Source organism: Dysidea avara, chromosome 5 (assembly GCF_963678975.1).
Source record: "Dysidea avara chromosome 5, odDysAvar1.4, whole genome shotgun sequence".
Classification (NCBI taxonomy): Eukaryota; Metazoa; Porifera; class Demospongiae; order Dictyoceratida; family Dysideidae; genus Dysidea; species Dysidea avara.
Genome location: NC_089276.1, coordinates 13,451,286 through 13,468,950, shown reverse-complemented (window position 1 = coordinate 13,468,950; position 17,665 = coordinate 13,451,286). Strand labels below are relative to the sequence as shown.

Below are 17,665 nucleotides of genomic sequence, written 5' to 3'. Positions count from 1 at the left end.
CCCCTTTTATGTAGCCGGCCAGCTATGGTGCTCACTGATCAAACTGATTGTCATGTACACCAGTCATCTTACTATACTATGTATCTAGCTGGTCTTCAAAACCATCGTAATGATAATGATGAGTTATACATGTGGACTTCATTTTTTAATTGCAATAGTTATAATTACTTCAGAGTTATTAAACTGACATAATATTTTGTACGGTTGCTATGTAGCTATTTAAAACTTCCATTGCTGTGGAATCATGCCCATGCAATGCTGACACCTGTCCAGCAGGTGGAATTTTGTTTTAGAAGTATAGGGCAATCTTATTATCTAAAACTGCAGCTATAGACCATTTTGTAAACTTCATTGTGGACTATAATATATAGACAAAACTTAATTTGCACTACTAAAACATCAGGCCAGCTACCTAGCTAAAGAAAAACACAGAAGTTTGCTGACATCACATGGTGAAAATACAAAGCGAAGAGCTGATTTTTGTAGATGCTATAGTCTAAATGTGAACTGCATTTGATGTAGTCGAGTAGTGTTTGTAAGTGTTGTAGAGGTGGTACCGTGGTAGGCTTGGCTAAGAGTACCATGTCTCAGTTCCCTTCAAGGTCTAGCAGAGGTTTGTGGCTTTGTGATGCAATGGCATAATCTTCACCTCTTGTATAGTCATTCAGCACCAATTAACACTCCCAAGATTTTGGGGATTGGCCAGACAAAATTAAACTGGATAGGGATGTTCAACAGACCCTTTCTGACACACGCTTTAATAATATCAAGCGCACTTGAGGAAGGATCTGGGTGACGAGACTAAAGTTTCAACTAGTTGACAGTTACTAAGTGACATATGATCAGTAAAATAATTGTTTGGTCAATGCATGGATGCCAACCACATGTCAGCCATTGAGCAGACCACGGAACAATAAAAGAGAACAACTAGAGTAATAAATAGGTGAGTTTCTAGTACTGAAATAGCTATTTAATTCAGACCTCTCAACCTGGAAGCAGACCTCATCATGAGAAAGCCAGCCAGTCACCCATCCCTCATGCAGCTGTGAAGCCTACCATTTTTGTGATAGGACTCATGCACACACATTTGTTTTAACAAAAAAATTGTTTGAAAAGCACACCTAGCTAACTATGTGGGTACAATACTTCTGTTTACCATAGCTTATAATACATACCTCTATGGTAGGGGGGCAGTAGTAGCCCAGGTGATAGGGCATCGGCCTGGTTATCGAGAGATCACAGGTTCAATGCTCAAGCAGGGACTTACTACTACTGTTGTTTCCTTGAGCAAGAAACTTTACCCTCGTTGCTCCGGCCGCCCAGCTGTTAAACCAGGAACATATTGTGTAATTCAGAGCACAGCTGAAGAACAGCCTTGGCTGATGCTGTCATCCCTGTAGAAACAAATTGTAAAAAAATGCTATAGTGTAGTCTACTCTATTAAGAGCTTACTATATTTGCTCCATCATTGAATCACATGCCAGTCTTTCAATATAAGATGCACTCAGTCAGTAGTGATTCATCGTTGAAATCACTTCTCCTTTCTTGAATGATCAGTATCCAGCAGTGAATTCGGTGTTCACAGATTCTCCATACAATTCACCTCACAACAATAGAAATTAAGGAATAAACAACATTGCTGGTAAGATTTTGCCTTAAATGTGTGTTGCCCAAAAGGATTTCACCTTCTAATAATGCTCATGAGTTCATTGAGTTTAAAAATGTTTGACAGCATATTCACTTGTGACACAGTCAAAAATACAGAAAACTGCCAAATATTCCAGCTCAAGATACAGAGGCGCCCCACTATTCTAGATCTAATTAAATGATCAAGACGTTTTGGGGCTCAATTAAGGAGATTTAACATGCCTTAGAAATTTTATTGAAAATCATGAGAAATCGTGAGATCAGCAAGCGGTTGTGATATCAACGCTGAATTTGTGTGTCTCACAGCCCAAAATTTGCAATTGCGGGATCCGGTTTTTAGTTTTACATTAAGCCTACTAATTTCGCTATTGAGAGAGTAAGTAACAGACCTCTCAACTCTCACAATTATGCTGCTGTGTGTAAAGCATAATGAATAATGTCCTAATGGCTATTAGCCACTATTAAATCCGATACTCATGTATAAAAGGAGCAGGGTGAGTGCTCTGTAGTTCTTTCACCTACAGGTGAGTGTGCAAAGAGTGTTATACTATAACTGCATTGGGATTTTTGCTGCATGATATATACACCCATAGCCCTCGGGCCTTCAGTGCCCAACTGGTAAAATTGATAATGACTTGTTAATGAGAAACATCAGTTGAAGCCATATATGAGTGCAAGGAGGGACCGTGGACTTTTACTTGGCCACAACCTTCAAAACCACAAGAATATTTATAACATATATTTTGTTTGCTGTCAATTTTTCATGTACTACACATGTATATGCCAACAGCACATGACTACATGTATGTTATATTTGTTATTGTATGTATATACTGTGTATGGTACTTAAATATGTAACTCTACTTAACTACACTGCTGTGACCTTATGCTTTAAAATAAACTCTTGATAAGTATGTGTATGATTTGGTTACTCTAACCCACCAGTGGGTCTTGATGTTATATCATTAGGAATCACTACGTATTATGCTATCATGTTGTGGCTGAACTTGAGAGACTAGCTGGTTGTGTAAATGTAATCCAATATTCAAGAGGGCATGCATGCACATATGTACAGTCATTACTAGAGTTGAGGTGCAAAGTATATAATATGATATGCATACAATATGTTGACAATGAATGTATACTTAATGTGTAATGATTATGTGTTGTGTATAATGTTTGAATACTAACTTTTGGATAATGATACATCACAGGCATGTTTGTGTGCAGGTAAGTTTTCTTTTTTTAAGAACATATAATAGTATATGCACCAGCTACAGCAAGGTACATTTTTTTGTAAATTAAGTCCTTAATGTCACTTATCATCATGGTCATTATCATTATCATCATCGTCATCATCACTATGGGTGTTGTTTTTAACCGTTATAACTCTTGCTGGAAAATGTGAAAATGAGTAGTAGCGATCATCCTGTGTATAGAAAATATGAAAGTCATACATAATAATTTTCTGTGAGCAAGGTCTATTAATGCTTGTGTATAGTTACAATTTACCATGTAATACTTGACAATGCTAACAGTATGTATGTATGCATGTATAGGCATAGGCAAAGACTGGCTTCATGTTAAGAAATAGTATTAAAGCCATGCATGAAATAGAGTATGTGTCAAAGTCAAATGGTTGCATACATGTTAGGCTGTTGATGTTTAGCTGGTCATTGCTATGTTTTTAAAAAAACTTGGAAAAAATTGTGACACCAAAAAGGTATAAGAAACGAAGAAAAAAACATTTGCACAAGCAATGTTTGAACACGGACATCCAGGTTTGGAGTGCCCACGCTCTACCACTGTACCACAAGTGCTTGCTGGCTATACTCTTCTTGTTCTCAAATGTTACATATATAAAAATACTACATAGTCTAACCCATACCCTAATGATTAAAAACTGTGCCCTAATCCTAGTGGCGTGTCTTCCTAATCCTAAGAGCACTGTTCCTAATCCTAGAAGTGCTGTTCCTAATCCTGGGAGTGCTTTTCCTAATCCTAGAAGTGCTGTTCCTAATCCTAAGGGTGCTGTTCCTAATCCTAGGGGCACTGTTCCTAATCCTAGGGGTACTGTTCCTAATCCTACAACCATGTTTCTTAACTATAGGGTTGAATTCCTAATGTTTATACAACAAACGACCAGCTAAATAATTATTTGCACTGTGACTAGTGACCGGCTAAATACACACTTCATAATTTTTGTACATGTTAAATAGAGTCCAGAAAGTTTTGAAAGTACCAGAAAGTTTTGAAGTAGCAATAAGTAATTTCAGTGTTTATATACATAGCATATCAGTTGGACAGTGACAGGCATGTGCCCCCACCCTCTCAAAAAATTATACGAGGTCAAGATACTCAAATAGAGCAGTCAGTCGAATACCCTAATAGAACAGTCACCACAATTGACTATTGATAATAATCTATTGTTGCTGAGTATGCAAAATCTAGCATCTCTATAGTACTATCCCATGCATGGGCACATTTAGCCTGTTAAGAATATTTTGCCTAATGAAATGCACATGGTTTTGTGTATATGCCATTCTTTAGGTCTATAATCTATAGCTAGCTAAACTAGTCATGACTGTCACTTATCTCTTGATCAATGTAGCCCACTTAGAAAGCAGTATGATTTAGATATATATTTGTGCATAAAACCACTCTACATCAAAAAATTTTAGTCCTGAAACATTGTGCTTCTGGGGGCCTGAGCCCCATCAGACCCCCTGCTCCATATATCTACTACACTGGTGTACCCCCTTGCCAAACCCTGGATCCAAATCATATATTTCTTACATGGATTTAATTACAATGAATATCTCTGCAGTAGCATCAGCAACAACTTGCATCTATATCACTCTTATCATTAGGATTAAGCTTATAGACAGTATATTACAGTTTGTATTGTACAATCAAGATACAATTAGAGCTACTGATTGATGAAGTGAACATAGCTTACCAATTCCAACCTCCTGTGACTGTGTTTCTTCCACATCATTTGTACAACCACAAACAGTTTCCAGAAATAATAAACTATGGCACAGACAAGTGGTAATGATAACAAAGCAGTCTGCAGCCATAGCAGTCCATCAGATGATTCACCAGTTGTGAACAGATAATACTCAATGATCAAGATGGCAAGTAGTGTAGAATACATCAAAGAGTAAACAGCATTATCTGCAGACTTCTTGAATGGCATTAGCACAACATGAATTACTAAAATAGTTAGTAAGAACGATTCTGTTATTAACACAAGGAGGTTCACATCTAATGTTGATGCTACTACCACAACACTGAAGAATACAATGCGATAAAGAAATGAGTGTAAACCAGCAAAGAGTGATAAATTATCCTTGTAATCTCCTTGGAAAGAATCAAGTAAAGGTTTTAATTTGTTCACAAAAAGACATTTATTGATAAATGTTATAAATTTACTGTCCCCCCACTTGAAAAATGAAGCAACACTGATCATAATAGGATGTAATACTAAGATAAGAGTAGGGATGAGGACAACTGTTGTTATTGTGAAAAGGGAGCCAGCTGCATATACATTATATCGTGCATTTTTAAAGTATTCAATATCTCCTTGAAGATACACTACTCTTTTGTGTAGTGTTCCATTCATGTAATTCACATCAACTGAATTTAATATTCCAAAGGCTAATGCATTAATTTTTGCAAAGCTAAGAATAAGAAAAGCACAAATTCCATGGGTCACTGATCCACGTGACAGCCTAAACTTGTTGCGACAGTGACGTGTCCAATTACAGTGTCGACGTAACAAAAAGTACACAAAGACAAGTAGTACCGGATACAAAGATAGCAGCAAGTTAAATGCTAAAATGTCTACAGTGCCTGCACTTGAAAACAGACAATATGAAAAGATGTTATGATGGAAAAAATCAAGGTTGGACACACTGTAAATTGAAAGTATAATATTGGAAGTAGTCAGTATTTCATTTGAATTATCTTTAAGAGAACAATCAAATTCATAATGGTATTGACTGCTAACAACTTGTGAAAAGAACAGAAAAGCACCGATTGGTCCAGTTGTTATTCTAATGTTGTAAGCCATTATGAAATAAAATAATATACTGACTGGCAGCAGGCATGACAAAAATAAGTACAAGATTCCAATAGTATGGTTTGTACAATGATGACATTTGAATATTGGGGAATTCAATGCAACACTGTATCCATCAATACATCTACCACATAGTAAACCTGTTCTTTTTCTGTCACCACACACAAACTGGTCAAGGCTGCTCTTATTTGCATGTCGAGGAAGAAGTGGCTCCCCTGAGAAATCACTCTTATAACAGTATCCATATGGACAGGAACTAGTTAATAGGTTGGTTAAATTATCTGAGTCGTATCCTATCCAATAAAATTGATTAAAGTATGCTTGAAACGATGCGAGCTCACAACCAGTTATTGCAGGATTCTGGTGATTACGGTTCACCATACATTCACATTGTGCTTTTCTCTCATTATATGTGAAACCAGGGGGACAATTTGATAAGGTAATGTGTAGTGTAGTAGATATTTGATAATTTGTATCAGTTTGTAGTGTTAAATGACACACTTCAGTTGGTTTTCCTGCTATTTGTATTGTTCCATTTGTGAAGTGGTACGGTGACATCACGTATGGTGAATGAGACTCCTTGCAAGTGGCAATAAGGTTCACTGGTGTGACATTTTGTTCCAGTTCATCCACTAATTGAAAGTTTAAGTCAAAGACTTCTCCTGGTGTAATTGGAGGGATTGTGCTATTGGTGATAATGAATTTAGCAGGTGCAGTTGCAATGATTAGGTGACTTGCGCTTGAGATTTGACCATGTACAACCAGTGAAGCTATCATATTTTCTGAATATGCTTTTATGCAAGGTTGAATTGTTGTAACAAACATGGTACTGTTGTTTTCTCCAGCCCTGTTGTTATCAAAAATGAAAGTGAAGTTCCATTCACTCAGTAGAGTACTTTCTGAGTAGTACCTTACAAAGCATACGTGAGAGAGTAAATAGTCAAATGGCGTGGAGAGCTCTACATATATGGCTCCACCATAGTGCACAGCTGTGTTCCTAATGAACAGCACAGTGCAGTTGGGATAGACTTTTATCCATGCACTGCTTATTAATTGAATGCCACCACTGTGTAACCCATGATTATCAGAAAAATTAGTAAAACTGTTGTGGCCAAATTCAACCAATGCTCCATCTATTGCTAATGCTGTTGCATTGTTGCCAGAAAATAGTGTGCTTCCACTAAACCTTATGTTGACTCCAGATGAAGATATTGCTCCAACACTGCTAACATTAGCGGAACGTAAGCAAGTACTTCTAAGACCATTATTAATAAAACTGCAGTTTTCTATTACCAAGGTAAAGATGGTTCCTACCAAAATGGACTCAAAAAATTCTTTATTTAGTTCAATAGCTGAACCATATACTGCCTCATTGCCTATAAACTGCGAGTTTAAGATCTCAAAACGATTAGTTGGCTCCGTTGTTCGTGGTTCACGGCTTCCAAAACTTACTAATCCTCCACCAACACCATTTAGTGCTTTGTTATACTGAAATATACAACTGGCTATGACATAAGAATTGTACATGCTTTCTCCACCTTCTTGGTAAATAACATAACCCATTGCCACACCACCACCTCCTCCTTGTCCATTTGCAGTGTTGTTGGTAAATGAAGAGTTTTCAATGCTGATATGATTATGCTTTGCATTCTGCTTACTGCGCACATTAATGCCAGCACCAAAATTAGCTATATTGCTATTAAATGATGAACTTCTAACTTGCAGAGTATTTTCATAAGCATTACCATAGATCCAATAGGAAATTCCACCTCCGGTGCCAAATGTTATAAAAGTTTTATTGGTGAGTTCTTCAGGCTGACTACCATCAAGGGTATAAACAGCAACATTGTCTTCAAATCTGCAGTGATCTATTATATAGGTAGAAAATGTGCTGTACGGATTATTATGAGGATCACATGTATGTAGTCCTGGACTGCACTCTGTGAATTGAACATAGACTCCACCACCACCTGTAAATGATTTGTTTTGCTCAGCCACATTTAGTTTATTGCCAATAAAAAATGTGTTTGTAATGTTCACTGTTCCATTGGTGTCATATATTAGTAAACCAATTCCATTGCTGTTAGAAATACTCATGTTGTATAAAGCGATGTTGGTGCTGTTTTGGACATACAGAGCACTACGTACTACGATGAACACTCCTGATCTAATTTCATTACTGCTGACATGTTTCATTCCACATCCTAAGATATTTATATGTTCAATGACCAAGTTTCTAACTCGAATAAATGCAATTCCTGTGTCCAAATTATAGTCAACATTAGTGTTGACAGCACATTGTATTGTAGAATATTTGCCAGTTTTGGATCTTATTCGAATGTTTTGTAAGTCAGAAATGTTGTTTGAAAATTTAAGGTGGTGGACACTAGCATCCAGAACAATATCAGTAGAGCTGTTTGACAGTAATTGCAGTGCTTGTTGTAAGGAATCGCATTGATAATCACTACTGTTTAACTGCTTACAACTTTCAAAGTGCAATTCGTTCAAGACAGATATCTTGTACTGGAAACTTTGAGAAGATACTACAACAGGCAGTAAAATAAAGCATAGAATAACCGGCATCATTAAATTGTGAATCACTGTGATTTCAATGCTAGAAAGTGTGATGAAAAATTAAAATAGACAAAGCACAGTTTATTACAGCAACAGTAAATACACTATGTATGTAAATGATCTTACACTAACACAATGTTTAACCTATACACGATTACTTGATTTCACTCAAGAAGGTTGAGGTACAACGTCCTAACTCATATACGTTTCATGTATGACAACTGGATCCTATTATTCTTTTCAACAAAAACACTTACATCAGTACATATTCTATATATATTAAGGAACGGCATACTGTACATTAATACATGCTGGTAGTTCACTGGCTCAGCAGCAGTTTGCAAAAGCACACAAATTCCTGCATGGGTATCCTGTTGGCTGCATGAAGCTAGACAACAAAGCCACATTATTTTTGTAATAACTACATTCCTGCAATTAAGCTTTTGCAATTATGCAACTTACTTGCACGCTTCAACAAAGTGCATTGAGCTAACAAGCTAATTTGGCTACAACATTTGTGACATATGCTGTATGTTACAAATGTTGTCATGCACATGCGATCATAGATTGATACACCTCATGAAGTAACCCATTATAATATCCCTTCAGATAAACACAATAGGAAAAACACTTACGTTTCTTTACTTTACAAGCTATCCCCTCGTGGAATGAATTTTGAAACTGCATACAGTCCTTAGTGATGTGCTGTGATAATCCTACTGTATATAAACATATATAAACATTTGTATATACATGAATCATGTTTGTGTATTGTATTCTTCATCTCCCTATAGCACTTACACAGTTTATTATGAAATTGAAAGTACAGTATATATAGACATGTTATTACACCAACAGACATGTCTGAAAATAAGCAGTTGTTGATTCAATAGTTTATAGTGTGTCCTTATTCTCAACTCTGTTCTAACATACTATTCAGTGAATCTGTCTCTTCACAGAATGCAGAGAGAGAAACATGAATATAGATGGCACATTACCACTAGATTAGAATACCTCCAGCAGCCGTAATTTCATTCTAATTATGAACTCTTTGTGGAAATACACGATTAGAATGCAAGTTAACGCACGTATCATAATCACTCTTTGGGAGAAGGTTACTGAAAGCCAGTTAATGTAAGAAGCCATCAAAACTCTTAGACCGTGTTGGTGGCGAGATGACCCAATCTTTTTCTGGAGGGGGGGGGGGACAAATAAAACCTTTTGATATTCATTGGCAAAGCGTTTACAATTGTTACCCGTGCTCAACACACATATTATTCACTAAATCTACTACGATATAATTTTCTTATCATACAATGCCATGTTTGTGATACTTTGTACGATATGCTTGAAATAAACAAGTTTTTGTGTGGACTGAAATAAGTTTTACTGAAATATGAAAGCAGTGCATATTAAAAGAATAACAAAGCTGTGTGGCATATACATATTAATTATGTGTTTCTGTATACATGATACAGTACTTCAATGAGAGAGAACAATAAATTCTGTCTATGAAAGTAGGAAATGTACAGTCTACTGATGTCACTTAATCATCACTTTCTCCACTTCTTATGATTCTCTCTGGAAAATGTGAAAAGGAGTGGTAGTGATCATTCTAATGAAATGGATACAAGTAAACTACTACAACCAATATAATACTATTCATTAAACTCAGCAATATTCAAACTTCCCATCATCCACAATAAAACTAGCTACCTGTTATGGTACCCAAATATTGCACCGTGGCAATAACTCATTGTGCCAGCTAAGGTGTACAGTCAAAAATCATGCATTATTGTTTTCTACAACTGAACACAAGTGTGTGCAAATAACACTAGTTGTGGATATAATCAATAGCATTAACTATTCAATAATCACTTGGGATTTTTGAGGTATTGGATAAATAAATAATGAGTGTTCAGCATACTCCATAGATAGTGTTGCATTATAGTTCTTACCATTTCTGATTCCCTGAGCCTTCGTTTGTTCCACAACATCCTTGCAAGCACAAGCAGTTTCCAAGTGCAGTGGAGTATAGCACAAGTCAAGGGTAGTAGTGACAAGCCAATCTCCAGCCATGTAAGCATCTCAAGGGATTCATCATAGGTTGATAAATGTTCAGTAATCAAGAGAGCAAGTAGTGACAAATATGCTAAAGAATAAGCAGCATTGTCTATGTAGTTCTTGAATGGCATTACCAGTACATGAATTAGTAAAATAACCAGAAAAAATGCCATCATTAATAAAAGAAGATGGTCCACATCTGGTGTTGATGCTGCTACCATGATACTGAAGAATACAATGCGATAAAGAAATGAGTGTAAACCAGCAAAGATAGACAAATTATCTTTGTAATCTCCTTGAAACGAGTCTAACACTGGTTTTAACTTATGTATAAGGAGGAATTTGTTAACAAACCCTACACATTTGCTATCTCCCCATTCGAAATAGGAAACAACAGTTATCATAATGGGATGTAGCACTAAGATTAGAGTAGGAATGAGGATGACTACTGCTATGATAAAAAGGGACCCAGTTGCGTACACATTATATTGTACATTCCTGAAGTACTCAATATCTCCTTGAAAATACACTACTCTTTTGTAAAGTGTTCCATTCATGTAATTCATGTCAACTGACTTTAGCAATCCAAATGCTAATACATTAATTTTTGCAAAACTAAGAATAAGAAAGGCACAAATTCCGTGGGTTACTGATTTACGTGACAGTCTAAACTTGCTGCGACAATGATGTGTCCAGTTGCAGAACCGACGAAACAGAAAGTACACAAAGACAAGCAATACCGGATACAAAGACAAGAGTAAGTTAAATGCCAAAATGTCTACAGTTCCAGCACTTGAAAACAGACAGTACGAGAAGACACTATGATGGAAAAAGTTAAGGTTAGAAATACTGTAAATTGCAATCACCACACTTGAGGTTGCTTGATATTCATCTGAGAAATGTCCCATAAAAGGAAACTGACTGCTAATGATCTGCGAGAAAAATAAATATGCACCAATTGGTCCGGTGGTCATTCTTATGTTGTAAGCCATTATGAAATAAAATAACAAGCTGACCGGTAAAATGTAGGACAAGACTAGATATAACACTCCCAAGGATTGGTTTCTGCAATGATGACATATAAACGTAGGAGAGTTCATTGTAACACTGTATCCATCAATACATTTGGCACAGAGAATACCTGTCCTTTTGCTGTTACTACACACAAAATGGTCAAGACTGGATTGACTTGCATAGTGTGGAAGAGGTATATGTTGTGCTATGGTTTTGTTGTAACAGAATCTATATGGACAGAAACTATACAACATGTACTGTACATTATTGTCCTTGGTATGATTTTGTGAAATGTTTTGATATCCAATCCAATAAAATGGATCGAGGTATGCTTGAAAAGTTGCAAGATTACAACCTTTAATGGCAGGAGTTCCATCAACTTTACATTCACATAACAATTCATTGTCATTAAACATGAAACCTGGTGGGCATTTTGACATGGTTATTTGTATTGTAGTTGCAATCTCATGAGTTTGCAATTGTAGGTGACAAGTTTCTCCCTGCTTTCCAGCAATTTGGATTGATCCATTTGTTAGGTGATATAGTGGCATGACATATGGCGAAAGAGGCCCAATACAGGCAGCAATGAAATATATTGGCTTGACTGTTTGGCCTTGTTCATCTACTACTCGTAGTTGCGTTGTTAAGTTGAAGACTTCTCCTGGTATGATAGCAAGTGTACCATTTGTACTAAAGTTAAATTTATCAGGTGCTGTGACAATTACATTGGGAGTGGTATTATGGGGAGGATGCTGGTGCATGTTTCCATTCACCAATAATGTTTTTATAAATCCTTGCTTGTATGCTCGGCGACATGGTTTTAGTGTAGTGACAAACACAGAATTGTCACTGTTACCAGCTGTGTTGTTAATAAAAGTAAAGTTGAAATGCCATCTATCAGGAGGAACAGACTCTAGATAGTACCTGAAAAAACATACATGAGACAGAACATAATCAAAGTGAGTTGACAGTTTAACATATATAGCTCCACCGTAGTGCATAGCTGTGTTTCTGACAAAGTGTACACTACAGTTAGGATAAATGTTCATCCACGCATCATTTGTCAACAGAATTCCGCCACCATTGACGCCATTGTTGTCATAAAATTTAATCTGAGAATTGTTGTAAAACTCTATTACTGCTCCTTCTACTGCTAAAGCTGTTGAGTTGTTGCCGGAAAATAGCAAACTCCCTTTAAAAATAATGTTTACACCAGATGTGGCTACTGCACCAACACTGCTCACTTTTGTTGACAGCAATTTAGGATAATCAAGACTATTATTAATAAAACTACAGTATTTAATTGTAAGCGAAAAAGTAGTACCTTCCAGAATAGACTCATAATATTGTCTGTTAACTTCAATGGCAGAACCAAACAATGCCTTGTTCTGAGCAAAGTGTGAGTTACAAATTGTGAAATGATTAGTAGGATGTTGCATACGACTTCCAAACAATGTTACACCTCCACCAACTCCATTTACTGCTTGATTCTGTGTGAATGAACAATTATCTACAATGTATTTGTTATGTGTAGTTTTAGCCCTGTCCTGGTAGGTTTCGTATCCCATTGATAATCCTGCACCTCCTCCTTCCCTACTAGAAGTATTGTTGGTAAAGAAGCAGTGTGCTATTTTGACAAAGTTGTAGTATGCATTCTGTTTATTGCGTATGTTGATTCCACCACCTAGACCAGCACTGTTGTTAATAAATGATGAATGCAAAATATGGATAATGTTGTTGCTAGCGTTACCATAAAACCAAACAGATATTCCACCTCCACTGCCAAATGTTACAGAAGTTTCACTAGGAATATTACCAATATCACTATCATTAAGAGGGTAAGAAGCGTTGTTATTTTGAAAGATGCATTTGTCAATCACGTACATAGTATGTTTGTTGTATAGGTTACTATTAGGATCACAAGCAACAAGTCCTGATGTACAATTTGTGAAATGAATGTAGATTCCGCCACCACCAGCTGTAAGTAATCCTTGTTCTGTTACATTCAGTTTATTGTTAATAAAGGATGTTTCTGTAATGCTCACTGTTCCATTGGTATCATACATTATCAATCCTGTTCCATTGCTATTAGAAATACTCATGTTGCATAAAGAGATGCTGGTGCTGTTTTGAACAAACAAAGCACTACGTACCAGGATGATTTTGTCTTTTCCAAACACAGTACTTGCATGTCTCATTCCACATCCTATGATGTTTACGTGTTCAATGGTTAAATTAGAAACTCGAATAAATGCAATTCCTGTGCCAGAATCATCAACACTTAGGCCACACTGTATTGTAGCATTCTTGGAACTTATTCGAATGTGATGTAAGTTAGTTACATTGTATGATGATGTAAGGTTATAAATACCTGGGTCCAGAACGATGTCAACTGAGCTATAACTTTGAGCCAGTAGGTTAAAAACTTGCTTTAGGGAACTACAATGATACACTGTATGGTTCATCTTTTGGCATTCATCAAAGTGATATCCATGAGATGTTGATATCTTGTACTGATAATGCCATACTGATTCCACTGCTAGCGCTGTTGGTAGAAGAAAGCATAGCAGGACCAATGTGAGGTGGTTGATCCTTATGATTTTTACCATATCAGTAAGTTTATTATGCAAAACAAATTTAAAGCTGTCTGCTAAAGTTTAAAGTTGGTAGCTAGTTGTAAGAATAAGCAACATCATTCTAATTATAAAGGAAGTTTATAATTTACCTTCCAAAGAAAGAAATTCTTTGCTAAACAAAGTATGGATCCTCGGACGTTGTGTAGATGAATCATAAGACTACAGCTTCACATTGTATGCTGAACAGTGCACACTAATATACATACACAGTGATAGCCTCTACTATGGGATAACACTTTACTTTGAAAGTGAAAATTTCATATGAAAGTAAATATGTGTATCTATATCTAGACACATCAACAAGCTATTGAAGATAAAATAACTACAAAATAGTTACAGTGTAACACACACATATAATCCATAAATAATTTATGTACCACACTCATGCTTCAAAGGATTAGCATTAGCTATATTCCTGCTGGAATAATTTCTGAAACATATACAGAAACATATTATAAGTTCTTCTACATGAATGTACAGTAACTGTATACATATGCAGATACTATAATTAGTAGTCACCTCTCCACAACTTGACTTCTCATTGTTACATATATCAGGGGCGGATCCAGAGTTTGGAAAGAAGGGGGGGCACCTTGCTGAAAAACAGTTGAAGACCAAAAAAAAAAAAAGGTCACAACAATAATAGCTAGTGAGCTAGTGATCCTTTACCAATATATCACGTCTGTTATGTAAAATAAAATCCTATTTATAGCTTCATAGGTAAGCTACACTGCCTCATGAACATTGTGACTGCTTTATTAGAGTAACTGACTGCTCTATTAGAGTATCTCGATCTTGTATGCAATTTCTTGAAGGGGGGGGCATTTGCCCCAAATTCCCCATCCTGGATCCGCCATTGTATATCTTGTGGCAGATGAGACTGAACCCTTATAAGTATTAGTGTAGAATGTATGTTAGGCTATCAGTGCTGGTGCTGGTAATTGGTAGACTTTCAGAATTACCATTTTGTAAAACTATTAGATTAAATGAAGTTCCTTCTATTACAAACATAAGACTTTATGTTCTGTTTTATATAAAACAGAATATAAAGTCTTATATGTTTGTAATACAAGAAACTTCATTTAATCTTTATATATATATAATTGGTAGAGCTAATTCTGAAAGCTATATGTATATAATTGGTAAAGGTAATTACCTGCAAATTTTTTACTATACCTCGAAGGAAGTGTTTTTATAGCTGCGATGGTCAGTCTAAACCTTTTCTATTAACTGTACTCTAAACCCAAGCCATCATTAGCTGCATAGTCAGGAGCAATTTCCAGCTGTCACATCACAAAAATGAAACTTCAAACTTGAAAAGCTGCTGGAGCATACAGCAGCAATGCCAAGGTATCTCTTCCAAGTCAAACAGGTCTGGCATGCATGGGTTCAACTACTGCCACACTTAATATAATTTCAAAATTCTTTTTTTGCCATCTGGCTGAACTTGACGGCATTCAAAAATCCACGCCAATTTTATCCATGTACAGGAACTTTTGTGAGTCAAATGTGCTAGTTTGCTTCTAAAACTCTTACCAGACCTATGGTTAGTTGCCTTCATCCATACAGCTGGTCTAGCAGCTCTCCTTGCAAGCTCAAAATTTGCTAAAATTCTGATCTTGACGAATTTTTACCACGTATAAAAAATATATTGCATGTTTTATATGATGCATTGGCAATGCTTCCTCTAAATTTTTGCTTTACCTGTGCTATGCATTCATCCATAGAGTGGCTCTAGCAGCTTTCTTGGCGAGGTCCTATCTCACCAATTTTTACCAGATATAGATCAGTTTTACAAATAAAATGTGTTTGTCTGCTTCTTAAAATTCTTGCTGGACCCTTCACTGAATCTCCTCCATCCATATAAGGATGGTCTGCATGGAAGCTCTCCTTAGTTTCTTGACAATGTCAGAGTATGCCACTGAAATAGGTGCAACCACAATACCTGAATTGCTGTTTATTTTGTTCCATACAACTCATTAATTCAATGCAAGAATCACGATTAAAACCTCTGTGTGTGTGTGTGTGTGTGTGTGTGTGTGTGTGTGTGTGTGTGTGTGTGTGTGTGTGTGTGTGTGTTAGCAATTTTCCTTTGTTGTTTCAACTGTACATTTACTGATTTTCACTGCAATCAATTCATCTAATCAATGAATCAAAAGTGGTGGCCAACAGGTCACTGTTATAGCTAGCTATATGCCTGCAACAATGTATGGCTATAGTACATATGTCAAATTAGAGCAAATTACAGTTGACTCTGAGTTGAGCTGTTTAACCTTGATGCTACTAATATAGCACTTGGTTTTGTATTATGCTATATTCATAGTTTGTAATGTAGCTGCAGCTTTCCAGACTTGTTTACTAAGAAGACTCTGAAATCATATATAGACATAACACTTTAAATATCTGTTAGTTATTACTGCTAACCAAATAATCAAATCCTAGTCAGTTAGCTTTGTTTGATTGGTGCAAAATGATGTCATTGTATGATGGTTGTATATAGCTAATCAGGTCAGTTTGTGTTTCAAAATGCTATGACATGTACCAAATTGCTAACACTTGTAAGATTTCATATAGCTATAATAATATTCAACTGTGATTACTAACTATCTAAACCACAAGAAAATTATCATTATGGCATAACAGCTACTTCTAAAGGCCTATTTTGTCTAAGATGTATGTCCTATTAGAGTATTTTAACAAGGCTCTGTATATAAATGATTGGGCTTTGATTATCCAAACTTTTTGATTATCTGAATATGTCTTGGTTCCAAGATAATCAAAGGAGCACTGTATATAGGAATTTTAAGGCTAGAAATGCATGGGGCAGACCCATCTACCTCACCACATATGTACCGATACATCTTGCTTACAGATGCTTAACATAATCAGATGATTGTTGATGAATGTGAATGATTACTGAAACCACACTGTATTTTCATTTATGTAGAGTGCCCTATTTAGACCTAGACTAACTGTACTTGGGGTTCTTTATTATTTTGTACAGGTTTTATTCGAGAGAATAAATGAGTTGAATGGAACAAAATAAACAGTAAGTCAGACATTTGCACCTATTTGGCATGCTCTGACATTAATTGCTATTAAAAACTGCAAGAGACTGAAGATTGCTGCCATGCAGACCATCCTCATATGGACAAAGGCAATTGAAGGGTCCAGCAAGAATTTTACCAGCAAATCTGACTTGTAAAACTTACTTACATGTATATCTAGTGAAAATTGGCAAGATCAGCATTTTTGATTTATTTTGCCCAATCTAAGAGAGCTGCCAGAGCCACCCTATGGATAATACAACTAAACAGGTACAGCAAGAATTTAGAGGAGCAAAGTGTCACATTTAATGTATTATGTGTGGTGAAAATTGGTTGAGATTGGCATTTTAGCAAATTTTGAGCTCACAAGGAGAGCTGCTGCTGCTGCTAGACCAGCTTTATGGATGACTGTGGGTCTAGCAAGAGTTTTGAGAAGTAAAGTATCACTTTGGCTTGCAAAAGTTCCTATACGTGAATAAATTTCACATTATTGGTAGATGTTTGAAGTTCAGTCAGATGAAACAATTTTGAACCTCACCATGATATTAGGTGTGGTGGTAGCTGAACCCATACTCAGGGCCGCCAACAGGGGGGCAACT

General features: G+C 36.2%; 2 protein-coding genes across 2 annotated transcripts; both read right to left on the bottom strand.

Annotated features, from left to right (window-relative positions):
• Window positions 1-2,691: 2,691 nt before the first annotated feature.
• Window positions 2,692-5,547, bottom strand: LOC136256787 (uncharacterized). The gene is made up of 2 exons (XM_066049814.1): window positions 4,607-5,547; window positions 2,692-3,076 (listed from the first exon to the last, which is right to left on the bottom strand). Exons 1-2 carry the CDS (start codon window positions 5,270-5,272, stop codon window positions 2,963-2,965), a joined length of 780 nt encoding a protein of 259 aa, XP_065905886.1. The 5' UTR covers window positions 5,273-5,547; the 3' UTR covers window positions 2,692-2,962.
• Window positions 5,494-8,314, bottom strand: LOC136255017 (uncharacterized). Its single transcript, XM_066047738.1, has 2 exons — window positions 5,566-8,314; window positions 5,494-5,507 (listed from the first exon to the last, which is right to left on the bottom strand). The coding sequence occupies exons 1-2, from the start codon at window positions 8,312-8,314 to the stop codon at window positions 5,494-5,496; spliced, it is 2,763 nt and encodes a 920-aa protein (XP_065903810.1).
• Window positions 8,315-17,665: the final 9,351 nt, after the last annotated feature.

What these genes read in the sequence shown, in the direction of transcription:
- LOC136256787 (XM_066049814.1), bottom strand. Translation starts at nt 5,272, where the DNA reads ATGAATGGAACACTACACAAAAGAGTAGTGTATCTTCAAGGAGATATT. An exon ending in GTCACAGGAGGTTGGAATTG is followed by an intron (nt 3,077 to 4,606) that starts GTAAGCTATGTT and finishes TTCTATACACAG; the next exon opens with GATGATCGCTACTACTCATT.
- LOC136255017 (XM_066047738.1), bottom strand. Translation starts at nt 8,314, where the DNA reads ATGCCGGTTATTCTATGCTTTATTTTACTGCCTGTTGTAGTATCTTCT.